The sequence below is a fragment of the Leiobunum rupestre genome, chromosome 4, assembly GCF_980474605.1.
Source record: "Leiobunum rupestre chromosome 4, qqLeiRupe1.1.hap1, whole genome shotgun sequence".
Classification (NCBI taxonomy): domain Eukaryota; kingdom Metazoa; phylum Arthropoda; class Arachnida; order Opiliones; family Sclerosomatidae; genus Leiobunum; species Leiobunum rupestre.
In genome coordinates this window covers 36,307,654-36,328,025 of record NC_143387.1, presented here as the reverse complement: position 1 = coordinate 36,328,025, position 20,372 = coordinate 36,307,654, and the positions used below count along the sequence as shown (strand labels likewise).

At 37.8% G+C, this 20,372-nt stretch overlaps 2 protein-coding genes across 2 annotated transcripts; both read right to left on the bottom strand.

The window, feature by feature from the left end:
- Positions 1-3,599: 3,599 nt before the first annotated feature.
- On the bottom strand, positions 3,600-6,547 carry LOC149947606 (UNC93-like protein). Its single transcript, XM_090172076.1, has 3 exons — positions 5,325-6,547; positions 4,983-5,250; positions 3,600-4,647 (listed from the first exon to the last, which is right to left on the bottom strand). Exons 1-3 carry the CDS (start codon positions 6,255-6,257, stop codon positions 4,421-4,423), a joined length of 1,428 nt encoding a protein of 475 aa, XP_090028202.1. The 5' UTR covers positions 6,258-6,547; the 3' UTR covers positions 3,600-4,420.
- A 4,819-nt stretch (positions 6,548-11,366) lies between these two features.
- LOC149947605 (UNC93-like protein) lies at positions 11,367-13,702 on the bottom strand. Its single transcript, XM_090170917.1, has 3 exons — positions 13,530-13,702; positions 11,989-12,245; positions 11,367-11,926 (listed from the first exon to the last, which is right to left on the bottom strand). Exons 1-3 carry the CDS (start codon positions 13,700-13,702, stop codon positions 11,367-11,369), a joined length of 990 nt encoding a protein of 329 aa, XP_090027043.1.
- Between the last annotated feature and the right edge of the window lie 6,670 nt (positions 13,703-20,372).

Genomic DNA, 20,372 nt, shown 5'->3' with positions numbered 1-20,372 from the left:
GTGACTACTTTATCAAAGTGTAGAAAACCCTGATCTAATAATTAAAAAAAAAATTAAAATAGTTTGTAACAGTTAACTAGGTTTTATACCATCCAAGAGCTTCGTTTTGTAACTAGTCTTTTATTATTAATAAATATTCAATTTAAAGGGTTTTTACAACAGTATACGGGTCCAGAGATTTTCAATATGTTCACAAGCTGAACATTTCCAGTAACTCATGTACAAAACCTGAACACATTACATTTAGAACACTTTTTAACCCTGAACACATGACATAATAAACACGTTAAAAACCCGAACATATTTCCACTTGAACACGTTCAAAACCTGACCATATTTCTAATTGAACACGTTCAAAACCTGACCATATTTCTAATTGAACACGTTCAAAACCTGACCATATTTCTAATTTAACACGTTCAAAACCTGACCATATTTCTAATTGAACACGTTCAAAACCTAACCATATTTCTAATTGAACACGTTCTCGTTTTTGAACATGAGCAGAAAAGTGATGCATGATGGTGTTCATGTATTGTGTTCAATATCTGAACACATTTTTTTCTGTGTGCCGTTCCAAAACTAAAACCAGGGAGTACAGAACGGGAGATGAAAAGAGGGGGTTTTTTGGTTCTGCTGCAATGAGCTACACTTCAGCCGGCGCCTCGGCAAAATACGGGACACCTCAACTATTTAACGCCATCTATTATCAGCGGCCATGCGGTTTTTGTTGAGAAATTCAAATTTGACACACGTGGTGAAAATAAGCATGGACCATTGTTACATAAATCGACTTTCAAAAGTTAAAAGAAAAAACATTGTAATTATTTTAACAGATCTTATAATTATTTTATATCATTTTATACAATTTATTTTTCTATTTTAGGGAATGTGTTTAAAAAGGCCATGTTAAACGCAAAAATGGGAAATATATTAGCCAATCATTACAAAGGCTTAAGGTTTGAAATATGATACAAAATTATATTTACATTGATTTAGTACTATGATTTCAGTTGTATTATATCCTAAAAATGATACGCTTTACTCAAGAAACTTAAGATAATTTAAATATTTACAATTAGGATCTACGTTATCTAATGAAAGACGGCAGCATGCACTTCCTCCATAAACAGCAAAGCCACAAAAATTAGGTAGATGGCGCAAAAAGCCGTATCTTGTCCCGTATTTTGCCAACCTTTCCACCCACTCTCAACCCACCCCACCTCGATTCTCTGGCGTCTTGGTTGAGAACCCTAAAAGATCTGTCAAAACGACTCCCGTTCTGTACTCCCTGCTAAAACTAAACTATTGTTACCCGTACTTGCTTCATGGATTAAAACCGTGATTGCTTTTAGAAAGATCTAGCTTGATCCCTAGGAACTGGCGCCACCTACAGTTAACATACAAAACTATATACAAAATATTACATACCTTCTGCATATGGATAAAACTCGTGAGGTCCGCTGTTAGGTGTGGCCAATAAACGTGTAGTTTAACCTTAGCGAGGCAGGCTGGAACCCCTTGGTGTACTGCATGAAGCTGTTTCATGACTTCAGTCCGCATGTTCATATGTATAACCATAAGTGTATAATATTATAACATAAGTATGACACTTCCTATTCTTCACATGCAAAAGGTTTACGGAAACTAGTCACAAGACCGACTGCATTACGGCCTTCGTCGCCGTTTTGCGTCCGCTTGCTAACGCGTCACACGTAGCCTTTGACAGCGCCTCGCTAGGGGAGATTTTCTTCTTGTGATGACGTTTCTCCATTACAAGCTCTCAGTAAAATATTACCCAAAGTCACAGACTTATGGAACAATATTATAAACTTATGGTATAACTAGTCAATTCCATTCCCCCTATATATAATTAGAACGTCGGCCATATGGAGCTTTCTCGTTGGGGCCAATATGCACTAACGCTACCTGTACCTTCTTTTGTGAAGGAGGCCGACCATACTGGATATAAGTAGATAGTGTTAGGTGTACCTGCTCCTCCTTAATTGCATCATGTAGGCAACTATTCTTTTTTTGTTCTAACCCTATGCATTAAATCTAGTTTAAAAATTAAAATACCACTGTTGCATAGTGAAAAGTTAAAAATATTTTATTTTAAAAATATGCCTGATGATGTTATCGTACGGTTAACGAAACTAGTCGTGGGAATATTTTTAAAATAAAATATTTTCAACTTTTCACTATGCAACAGTGGTATTTTAATTTTTAATTAACTCAGAGATGGAATGGGCCCAACAACGAGGCTGCGTTCAGCAGAGCTCATCGGACTCACCGATAGTGACCGATTACTAATCGGTGACATCGGTTTTCTACTGTACGTTTTTTTCGCGTTTCCGGTTTTGACGTCACGATAGTCATAATAATAATAATAATAATAATAATAATATTTTATTGGAATCTTATATGCGATAGCTTGTGCAGAGTTACAAGGCCAAGTTGCTATGCAACTTTTAGGCCGAGCTTTTGGCGTACATATTTAATTACATCGGTTACTCACCGAAATCATCGGCTGGAAGAGTCTGTTTTTGCGATGACTGACGTAATTTCTGACGTAAAACTACTATAAAAGCTACGCCATTTTATAAAAAAACCCGATGATTGAATAAAAGCGTTCAGCAACTTACGACGTCATTATGACGAAAAAGCTCATCGGTGGAACATATCAAATCCATCGGGTTTTTTTCCGTTGACAGTTACTGAACGTACCCAAAGTCTTTGATCCTTATTTTATTTAGGAAACTAAATCTTTTCGATAGTATTAACTCCCACCGATGACACCGATGAGTAACAAGTTGCGCATCGAAGTCATCGGTTGAACGAGTCGATTTTTCCGATGAGTAACCAATGAGGGACGCATTGAAACGTTTTTTTGAATAGATTAGTATATAGTCCAAATTCTTAAACTAGCAGTATTTGATAAAATTATTTGTTCATTGTCAATAATCGATCCAACGGATTATTTGGTATTCGCCATATTCTTAAAAACTGTGCTCTACATGTAGTTTTCGTTGTCTCTAAGACATTGAGGTAACTGTACGAAGTCCTTGTGGTGGAATACGGAAAAGCATTCGAAGGATTTTATTTAAATTCGTTACGTGCTTAAAATGGAATTAAACCAAGAACCGATTTCTGTGAGCTAGAATATTTTTAGCCATGTGTATTTGGCAAGTTAAATTTCTAATTTAACACGGTAAAATTAACAGTTCATTTTTACCACAATTAAATTTTACAAAATAAAAGAGTTCCTATTGGGAGAAAAATAAATCTCATAATGGTAAACGTCTGTATTAAAATTAATTTTTTTAGTTAATAAATTATTTAAATGCTATAAGAACTTGAATGGAATACCAATTAACTAAAATTTTTGCAACGCGTTTGTTTCAACAATTTTCACGTTTTGGACGCAAAGTTTGAGATCTATTTAGAAAAACTATTTGATCAGTATAGTTGGCTCGGATTTTTCTAATAAAAATATACGATCAAATTATTCAAAGTTTCAAATATTATATTGAGCATTTGACGCTCCTAGAAATTCTATTCCATTAAAAAAAATAGTATTCTAAAATCTACACCGCGACTCGAAACAAGTCTTTGTCCAAAGACGACTCGCTTTGAAACTGAATTTCATAAGGTCTTTCTTTTATGAAAAGTCCGATATTAGGAAAAACAAATAATAAAATATTTTAATGGGAACGTGTTCTTGTTTATATGTTATCACAGGAATTCATACCTCGAACTTGGAATGGTTATCCGGCCGTATTCCCTATGGTAAGATCTCGGGGACCGTTTTCAGTGACGTGTATGAGAAAAAAAAATCGCCCCCTCGCACGCGTCTCCCCTCTTTAGGAGTTTTTACCCCGCGCAACCTCCCGTTTTTACACGACTCCCCGGCCATTTCGAAATTTAGGGTTTGAAACCCCACCATTGATAGCGACGGGTCAGCTCGCTCTCCCGACCTCTCCATGTGGAAGGATCAAGTCCGGCATTGTTAGCGTTGTCAAAATTGTCAGCAGTGACAATGCCCTTGAGAAGCGCGAAGTCCGAATTACGAGGTGACCGTCGCTATCAATAGAGCGATAGCGAAGGGAAAAGCAAAAAGATGTTTGAACCCTTTTTCGACACAGGGGGATGAAATTATCTGAAACTAGGATTTAATACCATTGAAAATCGTATGAGAAAACACGTATGCTCTGACGTTAAAATGATGAAAAAAAAAACGGTCCCCTAGATAGAGACGGAAATCGGGCGAGATAACCATTCCAAGTTCGATGTTGAATTCCTGGTAATCACCATTAAGCTACGATGTTATTTTCCGTAGTAGATGAGATATTCATTCCGATGGTGGAGATTTGGGAAATGAATATTGTCATTGAAACGTTGGCAATTTGACGGGCTATGATTATTGCTGAGTAATCGGTATCCTTCTGATCCTTCTCAGAAACCTAAATTCTGCCACTAGATAGCAGACGAAAGCGACGGTAACCGAGATCATAAATATAATTAGTTTATAATCGGTACACAAGGAGGCGCTGTATCCGAAAGCCATCATGCCACCGATATCCTCCGAAAGTCCGTAAATGGTAAAAACGACTTCTCTCTCTCCAGGAAACATCAGCGCGTATATCGCTTAAGAAAAGAAAATGTACTTTGAGTCGAATGATAAATCAGTGGCGTAACTAAGGTTTCTGGGCAAGGGCGGATTTAGGCTTGGTCTGTATCCCAAAAGACAATTTAAATTAAAAATTTAAGAAAAAATAAATTTTACATTATCCCCGAAAAATGAATCTGATACACCCAATTTGGTTGGCCTCAAATTTAACGGTCCGGCCCTGTTTCTGGGGCCATCTGCGAGACTTGTTTTTTGGGAACTTTCTTATCACGTGGATCATGTTATTAAAAAAAATTGGTCACCTTGCGGGGTCGTTATTTACGCCTATGATATTAAAAATTAAGAAACTCACTGGCGACTTGGGATTCCCAAATGGAATTGCTGATCCCCAATAAGCACGGTACCAAGAAATACAAGTACATTTGGTCAGTATTCGGTTTCCATTCAATCACAATGGCAGCAACGACGACGTGTATTATCAAGGACAGTATGAACAGAGGCAGACGACCGGTCCATTGCACTAGTCTTCCTAGAATAAGAGACATGACCCCGCATACGACCCCGAATCCGACCATGGTCAACCCAATATTGTGAATGCCCCACGAACACGTGACAAAAGCCTGTCAAAGGAACAAAACGAACTTGTAAGCTCACTCATCAACTAAACGCAATCACGTTGAAATTCAAGACGTACCTTTGTGAACTCTGTTGAAAGAAACGTTCTTAGGATACCTCTTAGAATGCCCATTGGAAGAAGTAGTAATTGCTTAGGCGTCACGATGTTTTTGATCGTCTTGAGTAACAATGACAAAGGTGATTCCGGTCGCGCGTCCCTTTTCGGAATCTCAATATCATCGAGGAAGAATACCACGATAACGGCTCCTAGCAAAGACATCGCGATGAAAACGCCGAACAGGATGTAAATCTCGAAATCAGGAGGTCTCTTAAAATTGACGTTGCCCGTAAAAGCGTCGGAGTCGCAAAAATATAAACCGCACTTTTCCGTTTCGTTGGCCAACAGAGCAGTCACGTTGGTCGGTGTCAAAATGAAGTAAGAGGCCACGTTGCCCCAGACGTAGCCGAAGTAGTAAAAAGCGTAGAATATCCCGAAAAGAAAACTAACGGTTGAATCTAACGGGGTAGCGAAGGCCGTTGACCAGTATTCGGCCAAGATGGTAATATACGTGGCTTTCGCCGGCCAGATGGGGGTCGCGCCCACTCCGCTGATAATGGCCGCTGGCATCATGGTACCCCACGTTGGTTTGAAGTTGGCGAAGTAAAAGACGGTTACCAGTACCAAGGAAAACGTCATGCTGCGTTTCAATCCGAGTTTTTGGATTAGAATCGGAGGCAGGAATAACAGAGAAGCCACCGTCGTGAACGATGACACCGTCAGCGTGTACGTTCCCAGGCCATCCTTAATGTTTATGCTTCCTTGCAGCTCTCGGCAGGGTAAAAGAGCGCATAGCAGTAACATCACCGCGATACTTACCACGGCCAAGTTCTTCAAAATCCTAGCTTTGCTGTTCATTCGTAACTCAGTGCCCATCTTAGAAGCGTCCGACGTATTGACGCTTTGAGAATCTAGTTTTTTCATTTCGAGTTCGGATAAACGTTCCGGCTCCATCCTGAGGCTGACTCGAGACGACTCTCTCGCGTGATCCTTCTTTTTCCAACAACGTTCATTTGAAATATCGAAGGCTTCTACGAAACGCGTAATGGCCGATAATGCCTCCGAATGAGGTTAGCGTTCATTTACGCTTCGGTGCAAAGAGCGAACGATTTTTTTTTAAAGGCTATAATTTCTTAACTCACTTTTTTTTTGGAAGAAATAATAGTAAGGTAGCGATAGCCTTGAGATGTGAACGGCGTTTCCCCGAACAAATACAGCTATTCACGCATTCACCCTGCTTAAAATGCATCCTTCTTTCCAAAAGAGACTGCTATTTAGTAGACGTTTTAACCTCGGCGAGGTAGCGGTAGTTTAAACTTTAGTTATCCATCCGCTGTCGTATATGCCGACGCGAGAAAAATAATGCGCGAAAAACAATTTGAGTCACATCCAATTCGCCGATTCAACTCATTCTTGTTTCGTAAAAGCGAAATAATTTGTGTTCAAACCGTACACGTATATTTTACGTTACGACGCCTTCTACCTATAGAGACTGGTTTACAAAAGAGAGTTTATGTAAAGAAAGATCATTAAACTTAGAAAAACGTGGAATAAAAATTACATTTCACGAAACGACTATACACACGTACTAACACCGCATTTCTGTATTTAAATAATGCGAATATTTTATGATGTAATTTGCGAAGTATAAAAATTACTGGCAAGTACAGACCCTCGATAGCCCAATGTTCATTTCAGTTTGTATGGCGATTTTCGCTTTAAAATATTTTTTTTAAATAAGAGCGACTTGGTTGAAAATTAGATTTTTAGTTAATACGGATCATTTCTGAACTACGCTTTTGGTTGCGCGAAGAAATTTTAATTTTAAGTGAGATTTCTGGCGGGGACCCACAACTCGCGTACGCGCTATTGTGATATTTGAATTTCGTACCAATTCAAGATTCAGAATACAAGCACCAACTCTATCCAAATATATAAAATTCGACCTTGGAAACCACTACGAATTGTGTCCATTGTCTTCTACAGGGCGTTGGATACATTTGGCGTACGTTTTAGGGCACCGCGCGTTTGTTATACAGATACTACGTTATGCTATCTTGACTATTGTTTGATTAGATGTGGGCTATACAGGTTTTGGCTATGTTTTATTTGGTTCTTTCGGAGTTTATTTTTACTGGCTCCAATTTTCTTATACCGGGTGTTTTTGTTATAAAAATGAACTGATAAAACTGATTTTTCACTGTACGAATGACAACGTGATTAGGACAGTTGTTAATGCAATAGGTTGTTGAGAAAGTGCCTGATTATGTTAAAGAACAGGGTGTTTGAGTTACTGTTTACATTTACAAAAAATCCTTTTATGTTGTTAAAGGAAATATAACCTCAGGTATTTGGTAAGGAACACCAATGTTGCAGCTCTGGCCACTCTTGCCTTTGGCTTTAGAAATGTTTGGCGCCACTGTACAGGGTAATTTGAAAAATTGAAGGGATCTTCCATAAAGATGGCTTTGCAGGTTATATTCCCTTTAAAGTGTGCTTATCAAGTTAATGTACAGGGAGATTGAAATATTGTTCCTAATGAACCGGGTTATTGCTATAGCGTTGTAAATAATTTTTTATGGTAAGGTTTTTTGTGGTAAAGTTACTCTTCGGTTGTCAAGAATTAGTTTCCTGATTAAGGATAGGGTGGTTGATAGTTTTGGTGAAATTTACACTTACGTTGTAATAGTGCGCTTATTAATTTAATGTACAAGGTGATTGAAATATAATTAATAGACAGGGGGATTAATTAAGCTTGTTCGTGGGCTTTTCATGGGTTAAAAATTACTGTTTGGTTGTTAATTCTTACTGGGTTAGTTATGTTAAACTAATTGATATAATGTTTTTAATATACAGGTAGTTGAGAAAACCATCATTTTCAACAAAATTCCTCTTGGTTTATTATAGTACAAGATTATTGAAAATTGGCTCAAGTCTAAATTTAATATTCAAAACATATTTAATACATCGGGGTGATTGTGTGTATTCAAATTGCCGTGACATTTTGTCAAATTTTTCATTATAGTAAAATACGGGTGACACCATATTAGAGACGAAAAATGTCTTTATTTCACTCTAATTTTGATGAAATATATATAACTTGTGAAGAATAGAAATTGTCGGCTTATGTTTAACCACGTACGAGAGACGAAAGTGCAAAAGTAAACTTTTATTTATTTGAATATCATAAAATATATATTTACTATTTCGGCGTGACAAGGAAAAAAAATATAAATTTTTTTACATCGGTCAAATGTATGGGAACCCAAGGGCCCCAATAGGCATCGCTAGAATTAATTTGTAAAATACATTTAGGAAGCCAACAAATGTTTTTCAGTGTCATTTGTAATTGAGGGGCTAACTACTTCCTAAAAATGTCTACACCGATTACGGGAGTACAAAAATGAGTACTGCCTTTGGTAGTGCTAAATCTTTAATCAGTTACGTAATCATTTTAGTACACCGATTACGGATAGTGATCAGCCCCTCATTTGTTATGCAAAATCACGCATCCAAATCTCTCAACATATGCGAACCCTTCATTATTAACGAATATATTTTTTTAATTCGATTTTTTTTGGTATTTTGCTAGCAATCTGTAGCTTTGAGTTATTGTTTTCAACGTTTTCTATTCCTTTATGCGAAAGCTAATGGGTGATCATCAATCAATTTTCAATGAAGGGTTCGCATGCTTGATATTGCATAATAAATGACCTTGAAAAACATTTGTTGGCTTCCTAAATGTATTTTACAAATTAATTTTTATACGAAAAATGTTGGATCTCAAAACTCATATACTGAAGAATATTATATTTTTGTTTTAAATATATTAGTTTTAGTTATTAGTCAAAACAAAAATAACAACTAACACATCGAAATGCTGTTATTTAGCACGTAATCCTTTACAATTTAAAATTTTATCAATTTAATATTACGATTTCAAGGCTCAAATTTAAGCAAAAGGTTTTAAAATATATATTATATATATAAATATATATATAAATATATATATATATATATATATATATATATATATATATATATATATATATATATATATATATATATATAAAAATATAAATATAAATATATATATATATATATATATATATATATATATATAAATTTCTATTTGATAAGTATGTATATCAATTTACGAAAAGGTGACGAAAATTGACAACAGTTATTTTTAAACATTTATGAAATTAACTAAACCTTTTTTTAATTTTTCCCAAAAAAATATCTCTAAATCGAAAATATCATGAATATGTGATCCTTTATAGGTCAAACGTATCCCCCCGTCTTACATCTGCATTTAAACTGCTTTGGTAAAATAATTTTTGTTATAATATCTGTCCCTTTAAACAGACTGCAAAGTCACAAACAATTACAATATTGATTTGAAATGGGGGCCCAATGATTGGAAAAAGTAGCCATATAAAAATCGAAATTAAATTACACCTATCCATAAAATAACGTAGTCTTCTTGTTTACACTTCTACAATGCTTTCCCACCTCTCCCATTAAAGAGAGCTAGTGTGTTCGTCCATAAGTTTGACTGCACAATCTCAAGAACAAGCTGGGCATCGTAGCGAATACATGATTTTTTTTTGGAAATATGGGACTGTATACAGAGACAACAACATGTTAAGGTTCCTCGTATCTGATTTACTGTGATTTTCCACTGAAATTTAACACTCTCGGGCCAATTTTCTTCTTTTATGGATTCTGGTCATTTTCGGTAATTTTCAGAACACTTCTATTGGTCGGACTACTTGTAATTTTCAACCTCTCCGGTAATTTTCTGTTACATTATATACTTCGGGCAACTTCACGTATTTTTAATTTTTTCACTCACATCTAGTAATTTTTTCCACATCTGTAAAGACTGTAAGTCTTTTCTGGTCATTAATAATAATAAAAATAATAATAATCAGCAGGCACCACCTTAGGCCCAAGTCATCTAGCGACTTTTAATGAAATCATTCAGGTGGCCGGGTGAAATTGCTTAGGAGGGTGGTGGCAAGCCCTTCATGCCACGCGAACTCCCAGCAAATTATCGTTTGTTTTAACAATTATGATGCGGGTTAAGCCAGCTAAATTATCGTATTAGTTCTATGAAAAGCAGCGGGGAAATGCCAACATTCAGGTTTGGGTTCGTGTGATAGGTAAAAAAGGACTTTGTAAACAAATCGAGGTAACCAGAGTAAACTTAAAACCGTATTTAAAGTCCCTGCTGCTTGGTTTTGCGCTTGTTGCAGCTTACTTCCAGGGGCTAGTTGGCCACACTTGGAAGCTCTCTGGCGCTCTTTTAACTCATCGTAGGAAAATGGGGAAAAACAGGCACCCCCTACAACTCCTTAAAATTTTTGCATAACCTTTTGTGACACCCTGTATATTTCTAACTAAGATTAAACCTAAGATTTATTACTATAAGTGAGTCTTTACTTAACCTACGTACCGAATATATTACTAAAAGGTAAACATAGCACTAATGTTTAGTGAGTCGCTAAATTGGGAGTAGCGGGAATTTTCCTAAGAATTTTGAATTCAGTAACTAAATAGCACGCGTAGGCAATGGCTACCATGACCATCAAAATGGCGAGTTTATATTGGACACACAACGAGGTGCTGTAAGCGAAAGCCACCAGAGCTCCGGCTTCTTCGGCCATTCCGTAAATTGCGAACACAACTTCTCGATCATTTGGAAAGACCACCGCGTATATGCCTGTAAAGTTAAAAAAGGCCCGAGATCAAAGCGGGAAACTTCAAAGGCTTTTCTTAAATTCGAGCTAATAAACTTACTAGCCACTTGAGACTCCCAAATCGAATTACTAAGCCCTATCAGGCAAGGAACTACGAAGTACAACGCCAGCGCGTCGGTACTCGGCTTCCACTCCACCAAAATGACGCACACGCCAATATGCACTAGAACCGCGAAGGTAAATAGCGGTAGTCGTCCCGTCCATCTCACCAGACGTCCCAGCGACAGTGACATGACTCCGCACACCAATCCGAAGCCGATTATCGTCAGGCCAATATTGTGAATGCCCCAGCTACAAGTCACGTACGCCTATCAACAAAGAAACCAACGGAATCAGCGGGGAGAAAACGCCTTAAATACGGTTTGACCTTAGTAAATTCGGCAGCCAGGAACGTCCTGAGGACACCGCGAAGGAAGCCCAACGGAAATATTAGTAGTTGCTTCGGCGTAGCTAGACTTCGCCACGTTTTGGAAATTAAGGTCCAAGTGGAATTGTTGATAGTGGAACTAAGGTCCTCCAAAGGGTCCAAGAAGAAATAAACGATGACAGCCGCGATCCAAGAAATAACCATGAAAGTTCCATAGAGGAGGTAAATTTCTTGATCGGGTGGTCGCTTGAAACTGACGCCATCTTCGAGCACCATCCAATCGCAAAAAGTCACTCCGCAAATGTCGGTCTGATTGGGCCGTAGGTGTACGACCTTTTCCGGCATCAAGATGAAGTAAGAGACCGCGTTACCCCAGACGTATCCGAAGTAAAAGAAGAAGTAGAAAATACCGAACATGAAACTAACGGTTGAATTTAGTGCCGAAGAATACGCCAGCGACCACTGTTCGGAGAGTAACGTGATGTAAGAAGCTTAATAAAAAGAGATAATTAGTTTTGACCGACGATGTTGGAATTGGTTTCGATCAACGAACCTTTCGCCGGCCAGATTGGCGCCCATCCCAAGCCGTTGACTATGGCCCCTGGTATCATCGTGTACCAGCTCGGATAGAAATTGGCCAAATAGTAGAAAGTGACCACCGTCAAGGAGAAAATCATGCTCTTCTTCAACCCCAATTTCCGATTTACGAAAGGCGTCACGAACGACAGCGAGAAGACGCTAAGGACGCCATTCACGGTTTGAGAGTACGTTCCAAGGCCACTTTCAAAATTAATGCTGCTTTGAAGTTCCCTTCCAAGGTAATCAAATTAACACCTCGGTTAATATACTATTATCATGTTTGTCAAGTTGTTTTATCAATGAAGACGCCGTTTCTAGGTTGGCACGTTATGTGACGTATTACCAGAGTAGCATTCAGCTCCCTAAAACCCGTACCTTTGCAGCCTTAAATATGTTTCGAACAAAAAACAGTGCGGAGGTGATGTAAGTCATACAAGGATTTTGTAAGACTATTACATCGGGAGAATATGAATAGGCGGTAAATTTTAGAACCTACAAAGGGGGACGTTTAAGGTAAGTTTTCCTGTAATATCAAGGATACGTATAGAAGTCACTAAGAACTATGAAAATATTAATTGCTGACGCCATGAAATTATACCGCTCAAACTCAGAAAATGTCTATTTATATTAATTTCTTATTATTATTTATTGTTATTATTATTTTTATAATATGAAATTATTATAGTTCAGTCAGCGAATGCAAATTACAAAATTATCCTCCCATTTTTGAATCTTCAATCAGAGTGGGGTAAAAATATCCCACATTAGCAGTTTACAAACGACTCCATTTTGAGGAGTATAACATCGTGGCAGCAGGGGACAATGCTATCGTACATATTTCTAACAAGGAGACATCCCGAAGTGTAACCCACCGATTTTGTTCAAACTCGGGGGATTGGTAGACGTTCATGTATGATGAAAAATCCCAAAGGGAATTTATTCAATGGGCAACCGTTTTATTAAATTTTCCCATTGAAAATAACATGGGATTTTGACCTCAAATTGATCAAAAGTTGATCAATTTTGATGTTTTTATTGTCAATTTTTATTTTTTTTTTATTTTTTTGGCATTTTTGAAATTTTGAAATTTGTTCAAATTTTTCCCTAGGAATCGGTCAGAATCCCATGTTATTTTCAATGGGAAAATTTCCATTTGTTGTTGTCAAAAACATTTTTCGTTGCCATGGCAAAACGGTTGCCCATTGAATAAATTCCCTTTAGGATTTTTCATGATACATGAAGGTCTACCAATCCCCCGAGTTTGAACAAAATCGGTCGGTTACACTTAGGGATGTCTCCTTGTTAGTTACTTCTATGCCTTCTTGGTAATATATTATAAGCTTCTGATATTACGAACTATAATGCTTGGTTTGTATTCGCGCGTAACAAGGTTTTTTAGGTTTTACACGCGTAACGAAAATGTGACATTTACGTTTACACAAAGCGTATGGCCAAATATGGGTCGTCGTGTTTTCACGTTATCGTAAATGTTGAAACGTATATGCGTATACGTACCTGGAAGGCATTTGGGAGAAAAGAAACAGCATGCAAGCGATTCCCAGAACCACCAAGTTCTTCAAAATTCTATTCTTCGTCATATAATTAGCGTAATCAACGCTTACGCTTTCTGGTTGAAACATTTCGGGTAATTCCGCGTTGGCCATCGATGAAGCGCTCGTGTTTCTCATGTTTAGGTGTACTCCGCGTAATAAATACACCATAGAAGTGTATTTATTTATTTCCACGCGTCGGTAACGGGAAATATAACGTAATCACGGCGGAAAGATATTGTAATTTATTCGCAGTCTACTTATCCCGATAACACACGAAAAGTCCCACTCAAAGCCCGTCACTTTTCGGATAGTGTGAAACCAGAGTTTAAAGACATGTGCGTGTGACGGTAAACGCAAGACCGTTAATTTAGTATATAAAACGCGTAAACTCACTCACCTGTTGACGCGAAACGCACGTGTTCAAAAAACAAATACAGACCTTTCCATATACATGATATAGTTGGATTATCTAACCAATCCATGTTGTGCAATGCTATACTTACAAGGAGACGACCCGAGGTGTTACACATAGAGCATAGCGCCGAACCAATTTTCAACGGCGGCGGCGGGAACGATAATTAGTTCGGCGGCGGCGTGGTGCGCCGATCTTCAGAAAATAATCGGCGGCGTTGAAAAAAATCGGCGGCGGCGGCGCCTAAGGGGAAAAACTGCCCCCCCCTCAGAAATAGCGCCAGCCTTTTAATAGACCACTAGAACTTAAATTGTTAAACACATTTAAAAAAATACATGTTTAATAGAATGTTTTTTATTAAAATAGGAACCACTTGTTTCCAAAACAAAGAAGAGGTAACTTTGGTTACATACTATAAGATGTAACTTATTTAATCATAAGTGTGCCTGAAAGAATTTTTTCATAATGATACCTTGTTGCAAGGATATGACGTTATTGACGTCACTTCCCAGTCGATGACGGTTTTATCGTCATCAAAACTAGTTCTCGCGTAGGGGGGAAGGAAGTTAAAACCAGTTTTACGCGACGTTAGTGCTGTATTTTCTTTGGTGGCTGTCAAAGACTATATAAAGTTACGCGTAGCTTTATATAGTCTTTGGTGGCTGTGAAACAAGGTCTCATTTAAATTTTTAATACAGATATGTTAAACAGAGGCACACTTATGAGTAACTATGTCACATATGATACTATTAAACTAAAACATTTACGCTAGTAATAACAATACTGTACTAATTCACTACCATTTCACTAGTATTATTATCTATACACTCTTTTTAGAAACTTTTGCTGGGCGCCGCCATTATCGTACAGACAACCAACGAGCCAGCCCTCTACCGCATAAATTTCATCCCCCAAATCCCGTTTTTCCCCGCGCATTTAAGTCTATTATCACAAATTATTTTATCTTTGTATCAAAGGAATTTTTAAAATGTAATAGAATAGTTATTGCTGAATGCAGCCAATGCAGCTGATACGTTTCTGTACTTATTACAAAATACGAGGCGAGGCAACTCCAAAGCCGTTTTCGTTTCTCTCTCTCCTATCCCAGCTATCTACTGCAGAAAATCTTGGTGCGCGCGGTGCAGTGGTGCCAGATCTTTTGGAAATTATTAATTCTTTTTAATTTTATAACGCTAGTACGGTGCACCCAACAGCCTAGGAATCGTAGCACTACCAAAAGAAAAATCTATGTAGTTTAGATCTCAAAACGTAATTATTATACTTTAATAATGGAAATTAATTCGGCGGCGAAATGAAAATGTTTCGGCGGCGGCGGCGGCGGTGGTACCGCCGAAATTAAATTTATCGGCGGCGGCGTTTCGGCGTTATCTAAATAATCGGCGGCGGCGGCGTTTGATCGGCGGCGCTATCCTCTAGTTACACACCGATTTTGTTCAAACTCGGGGGATTGGTAGACCTTCATGTAACTTGAAAAATCCTAAAGGGAATTTATTCAATGGGCAACGGTTTTACCATGGCAACGAAAAATGTTTTTGACGACATAAAATTAAAATTTTTCCTATTTAAGCCATATCGGTTCATTTTCACCCATTTGGTTCAAATTGATCAAAATGTGATCAATTTTGATTTTTTCGTCAATTTTTAACAATTTTTTTATAATTTTGGTATTTTAATTTTTTTTTCAATTTTTTAAAATTGTTCACAGTTATTTTCAATGGGAAAATTTCCATTTTTTGTTGTCAAAAACAAAGTCCCCTAGGAGGGGTTATACAACCAGCGTGTCTGTCTGTGGGTCTGTGGGTCTGTGGGTCTGTGGGTCTGTCAGGCCTGCGAACGCGTTCGCATTTTCGGTGCAAAGTGTAATCACTGCGTACGCAGTTTCTCAAAGGGTTGGCAAAACCATCGTGTGACGGTGAGCGTTAACGGATGCATTTGCGGTTTGGTTTGGATGGTGTTTTTTCGCTCACCGTCGTGACGGTTTGGTGTATTACGTTTTTGTAATGTTTATGCGTAGGTTATGAGTGTTGAATTTGTTGTGTTTGTGTTCTGATGGTTGTGCATGTTGAGTCTGTTGTGTTTATATGGGCGTTTTCTCTCCAACTTCTTCTTAATGACTGTGGGACGGACCGAGTGCTAAGTGTAATGCTACCTCTCATCGTCCAATGGCAGGGTTTCCACCAGTTGTACACGGTATTCTTCTTAGTATCAATTTGCGATCGCATCGGGCGGGATTTGAACCCGAGACCTCCTGATTGACAGGCGGACGTTCTACCACAGAACCACCGACACTTGTTACGCCTTATTGAAAATTAGACCTTCAGCTTTATCGGAAGCGTATTTAATAGAGTACGAAATTTTGGTTTAATTTAAATAGAATTGAAATTGAAATTAATGCGCCACCCAGGTTTCGAACCCAGACCATTCGGCTTGGCAGTCGAGTGCTCTACCACAGAACCACCGATAGCTGCTTAAATTCACTGAAATTAAGACAGGCATCGTAAGCATAATAGGTAATAAAGTCTTTTTTTATTAATGAATTTATGAAGGCCTAATCTGGTTTTTTTTAAAGGTTAAATCTTGTTTTAGCGCAGTCAGCCGAGATTAGAGGGTTAAAGGGTAGACCCTGTGGGTGGTCCACTTTGTTAGTTTTTTTTGTTATTTATTTACGGGTATTATTAACGACCTATATATAGTTGTGTTAATTCAAAGGAGATAATTTAACGTTAATTGCTTTAAGAGCTGGCGGTTAGTCAAGTGGCTCTCTGTGCTTTGTTGATGGTAAGGTTTTTGCTTCTTGTAAATATATTTGGTGTGGATATTTGGATATCTACGATTTCTAACGCAGTCAATGATTTCTTGGGTGTGCGAGTCATTATATGATATTGGAAATTGGACGGCATTGGTCTTTTTCATGCGGTATGTGTCACAACGTCAACTGGAAGTTGAAATAAAATGAGCGTTAAAGATGCGGCAAGTATTTCGTAAGCGAGAAAAATACAAATACCATCTGTAGATGTTTCTTTCATTAAAATTTGCTTAGTATTATATTCAACTGATAAACATGTACTGTAAAAAGGGTTAAATTCAATTGCGCATTGTTTTAGTGAATCTAACTCGCTGTTGTAACTACTTAATTTATAATATTCTGAATAAATTAAACTCGATTGTTTCGTCTCAATTATTTTAATTATAATTAAAATTTTATACCGGGCAGGATTTGAACCGAGAATACGTTTTTCGTAAATAACTCTGAATTGCGGAGATATCTTTGGGGGTCGTATCGAGAAATTAATACCACTAGGGACCATACTTCCGAGGAGAGGTATATTTTGGCTTGCCAACTTGTTACCTCTCCTGTGTGTGTGTGGGTGTGTAGGTGTGTGTGTCTGTCTGTCTGTAGACTGCGAACGCGTTACCGGGACAAAGTCCAAAACGAGTTACCGGAGCAAAGTCCAAAACGAGTTACCGGAGCAAAGTCGAAAAACCGTTTTTGCAGTTTAAAGCTGGTTTCACACTCGACGGAAAATATGCCGGAAAGACGATAATAAACAATAATTCCCATTCGATATACCGCTAACGTTCAACTTTACGCTGCTAATTTTCCGTCGAGTGTGAAACCAGCTTAAAGGTTGGCAAAACCACCGTGTGACGGTGAGCGTTAACGGATGATATTGCGGTTGGGTGGGGTTGATTTATTTCGTTGACACTCACCGTCGCGACGGTTTCAACGCAGTTTTATTGGAAAGTTTGTTTTTTGGAATTTTTATGTGTAGTGTGGGAATGTTGAGTTTGTGTTATGGCGGTTGTTGGTGATGAGTTTTTTGTGTATGCGTTTTGTATGTATGGGTGTTTTCTCTCCAACTTCTTCTTATCGAATTTTGGGACAGAGCGAGTGCTGCGGGCTACGCTAAACGTCTCAACGTCCAAACGACAGGGTTCCCACCACTTGTTTACGATATTCGTTTTAGTATCAATTTGCGATCGAATCGTTCGGGATTCGAACCCGCGCCCTCCTGCATGACAGGCGAGTGTTCTACCACAGAACCACCGATACATGTTGCAGTTCAAAGAAAATTATAAGGTCAGCTTAAGCGGAATAGTTTTTAAAGTCTAAATTTTTTACGTATGCAAATTTAAAGGTCAAATCTTGTTTTAGCGCAGTCAGCAGATAAGATGGTTAAAGGGTAGAACCCGTTAGTTTTTTGTAATTTATTTCGTTTTTTTCAGTCGTATATTTTTATCTATTGTGTGCTTAGCGTATTAGTTTTCAAGCGTAATAATTCATTTATGAAGAAAATATCGAGTTGTATACATCGAGCCCTTACACTTATATTGGTCTGGTTTTTAACTGGGTGGTCATTACTTCGTAATTTATTTTAAACGTTTTCTCGACTGATTAAGATGTTTAATGCAGTTCATCAATTGGGTTCGTTTGTTTTTATTTATAAAGTGCCCTAACTATTCCGTCTACATTTTTAATTGGTGTGGATATTTGGACATCTACGATTCCTAATGCAGTCATTGATTTCCTGAGTGTGCGAGTCATTATATGATATTGGAAATTGGACGGTATTGGTCTTTTTCATGCGGTATGTGTCACAAGGTCAACAGGAAGTCTACGAGTCGTCCACTACCAAATGTCGAATATAGCTATTCTACGGAATCTTCATCAAGGGCGAGTGTTGAAATAAAATGAGCGTTAAAGATGCGGCAAGTATTTCGTAAGTGAGAAAAATACAAATACCCTCTGTAGATATTTCTTTCATTAAAATTTGCTTCGTATTATATTCAACTGATAAACTTGTACTGTAAATAGGGTAAAATTCAATTGTGCATTGTTTTAGTACGTCTAACTCGCTGTTGTATAGCTTACTAAATTTATATTATTCTGAATAAATTAAACTCGGTTGTTTTGTCTCAATTATTTTAATTAAAATTAAAATTTTATACCGGTCGGTATTGAACCGGGATTACGTTTTTAGTAAATAACTCTGAATTGCGGAGATATATCTTTAAGGGTCATTTCGAGAAATTAATACCACTAGGGACAATTCTTCCGAGGAGAAGTATATTTTGGCTTGCCAACTGGTTAAAATATGTTCTTAATTGTGTTCTTTTTTGATCTATATTATTTTGTTATATTGATTATTTGTCTTTCTGCGCATAAGCCAGCCTTTGGCTTCGCAGTTGTTGTTCAATAAAGAAAGAAATAAATTTACTTACTTCAAAAATAGTCGTTTATTTTTTTATTTAAACGATAAAACAGTAGCAGGTGCGAAATATTCGAGATCGTTAGTAATTTGAAATTTCACGCGAGAGGTTGGAATATGCAAAGTTTCGAGGAGGTGGTAAAGATAACCGAAAATATTGGTGGAACCGTTGCAAATGGGGAAAGTCGTCCGCGAATGCGGAGATCTCTGGCGAAGATAAATTGATCCAGTAAGCGTGTCCCCGAAGCGCCCCAAAAAGAAAAGAAGGGCGCTCGTCGAAATAAAGACAGTCCCCTTCCCATTCAGTACAGCTTCCTCGGCTTTCACTTCCTCTTTTTCGAGCGCGTTGACAGGCGCAAAGAGAGAGTGTCCGTCCAAATGACAGGCCCATGACGCCGCAAATAAGCAATCTAGAGAAGGTAAGTAATAGGCAGCCTACGGAATATCCCTTATCTTCGACTAAACCGAAGCTAGACTGATGGTGATCGAGACTCGAATCTGATACCGGATGAAACGCCGTCCGTCGAGGGCTCCGTTCCGACTACGACGTCGCGTTACTTCGTCCAAGGCCCATCTCCATACGATACGATCTTTCGCGTCTAAAAATCCGCCACGAAGCGGTTTCGTAATTGTATTAAACGAATTAAGAGTTCGGAGAACCGTTTCGAATAGAGCCGCGTCATTGCGTCAAGTATTTGGCGACGGTCTTACGGACGTATCCGGGACTATTTTCATTTCGGGTGAGGTTTAAACTGTGAACCCCTTTTCCACCCAAAAACCTCTTACGTTTTGATCCATTTCAAATAGGCCACTTGGACGATCTTGAGTTTTATACAGGGTGTCTCATGGCGATCGGCCACAGCATTTTTATCAAAAACTTTTTAAACTATAGAGTTCTGAAATTTTCAGGGTATATTTATTGGCAAGGGAACTTTATAATTTGTAAATTTAAGAAATATTGGAAGAGATTTTTCTCCGATAGGCGTCAGACAAAACGTTTCCACGAGAAAGTTGTAGAGCCTACAAATAAAATTGGTTCCATTAAATAAAGGGCAACTTTCACTTAGATATTAAGTCATGAACAAAAACAGGTTGGTACTACGTAAAATAGCTTTTGCGGAGTCATTTCTATATTAAGTTATAAGCATAACACTATTCAGCG

Coding starts and splice junctions, on each gene's coding strand:
- LOC149947606 (XM_090172076.1), bottom strand. CDS start 6,257: ATGGAGCCGGAACGTTTATCCGAACTCGAAATGAAAAAACTAGATTCT. Junction 5,251..5,324: donor TTTCAACAGAGTTCACAAAG/GTACGTCTTGAA, acceptor TTCCTTTGACAG/GCTTTTGTCACGTGTTCGTG. Junction 4,648..4,982: donor TTGGGAATCCCAAGTCGCCA/GTGAGTTTCTTA, acceptor TCTTTTCTTAAG/CGATATACGCGCTGATGTTT.
- LOC149947605 (XM_090170917.1), bottom strand. CDS start 13,702: ATGAGAAACACGAGCGCTTCATCGATGGCCAACGCGGAATTACCCGAA. Junction 12,246..13,529: donor TTCTCCCAAATGCCTTCCAG/GTACGTATACGC, acceptor TTACCTTGGAAG/GGAACTTCAAAGCAGCATTA. Junction 11,927..11,988: donor GCCAATCTGGCCGGCGAAAG/GTTCGTTGATCG, acceptor CTTTTTATTAAG/CTTCTTACATCACGTTACTC.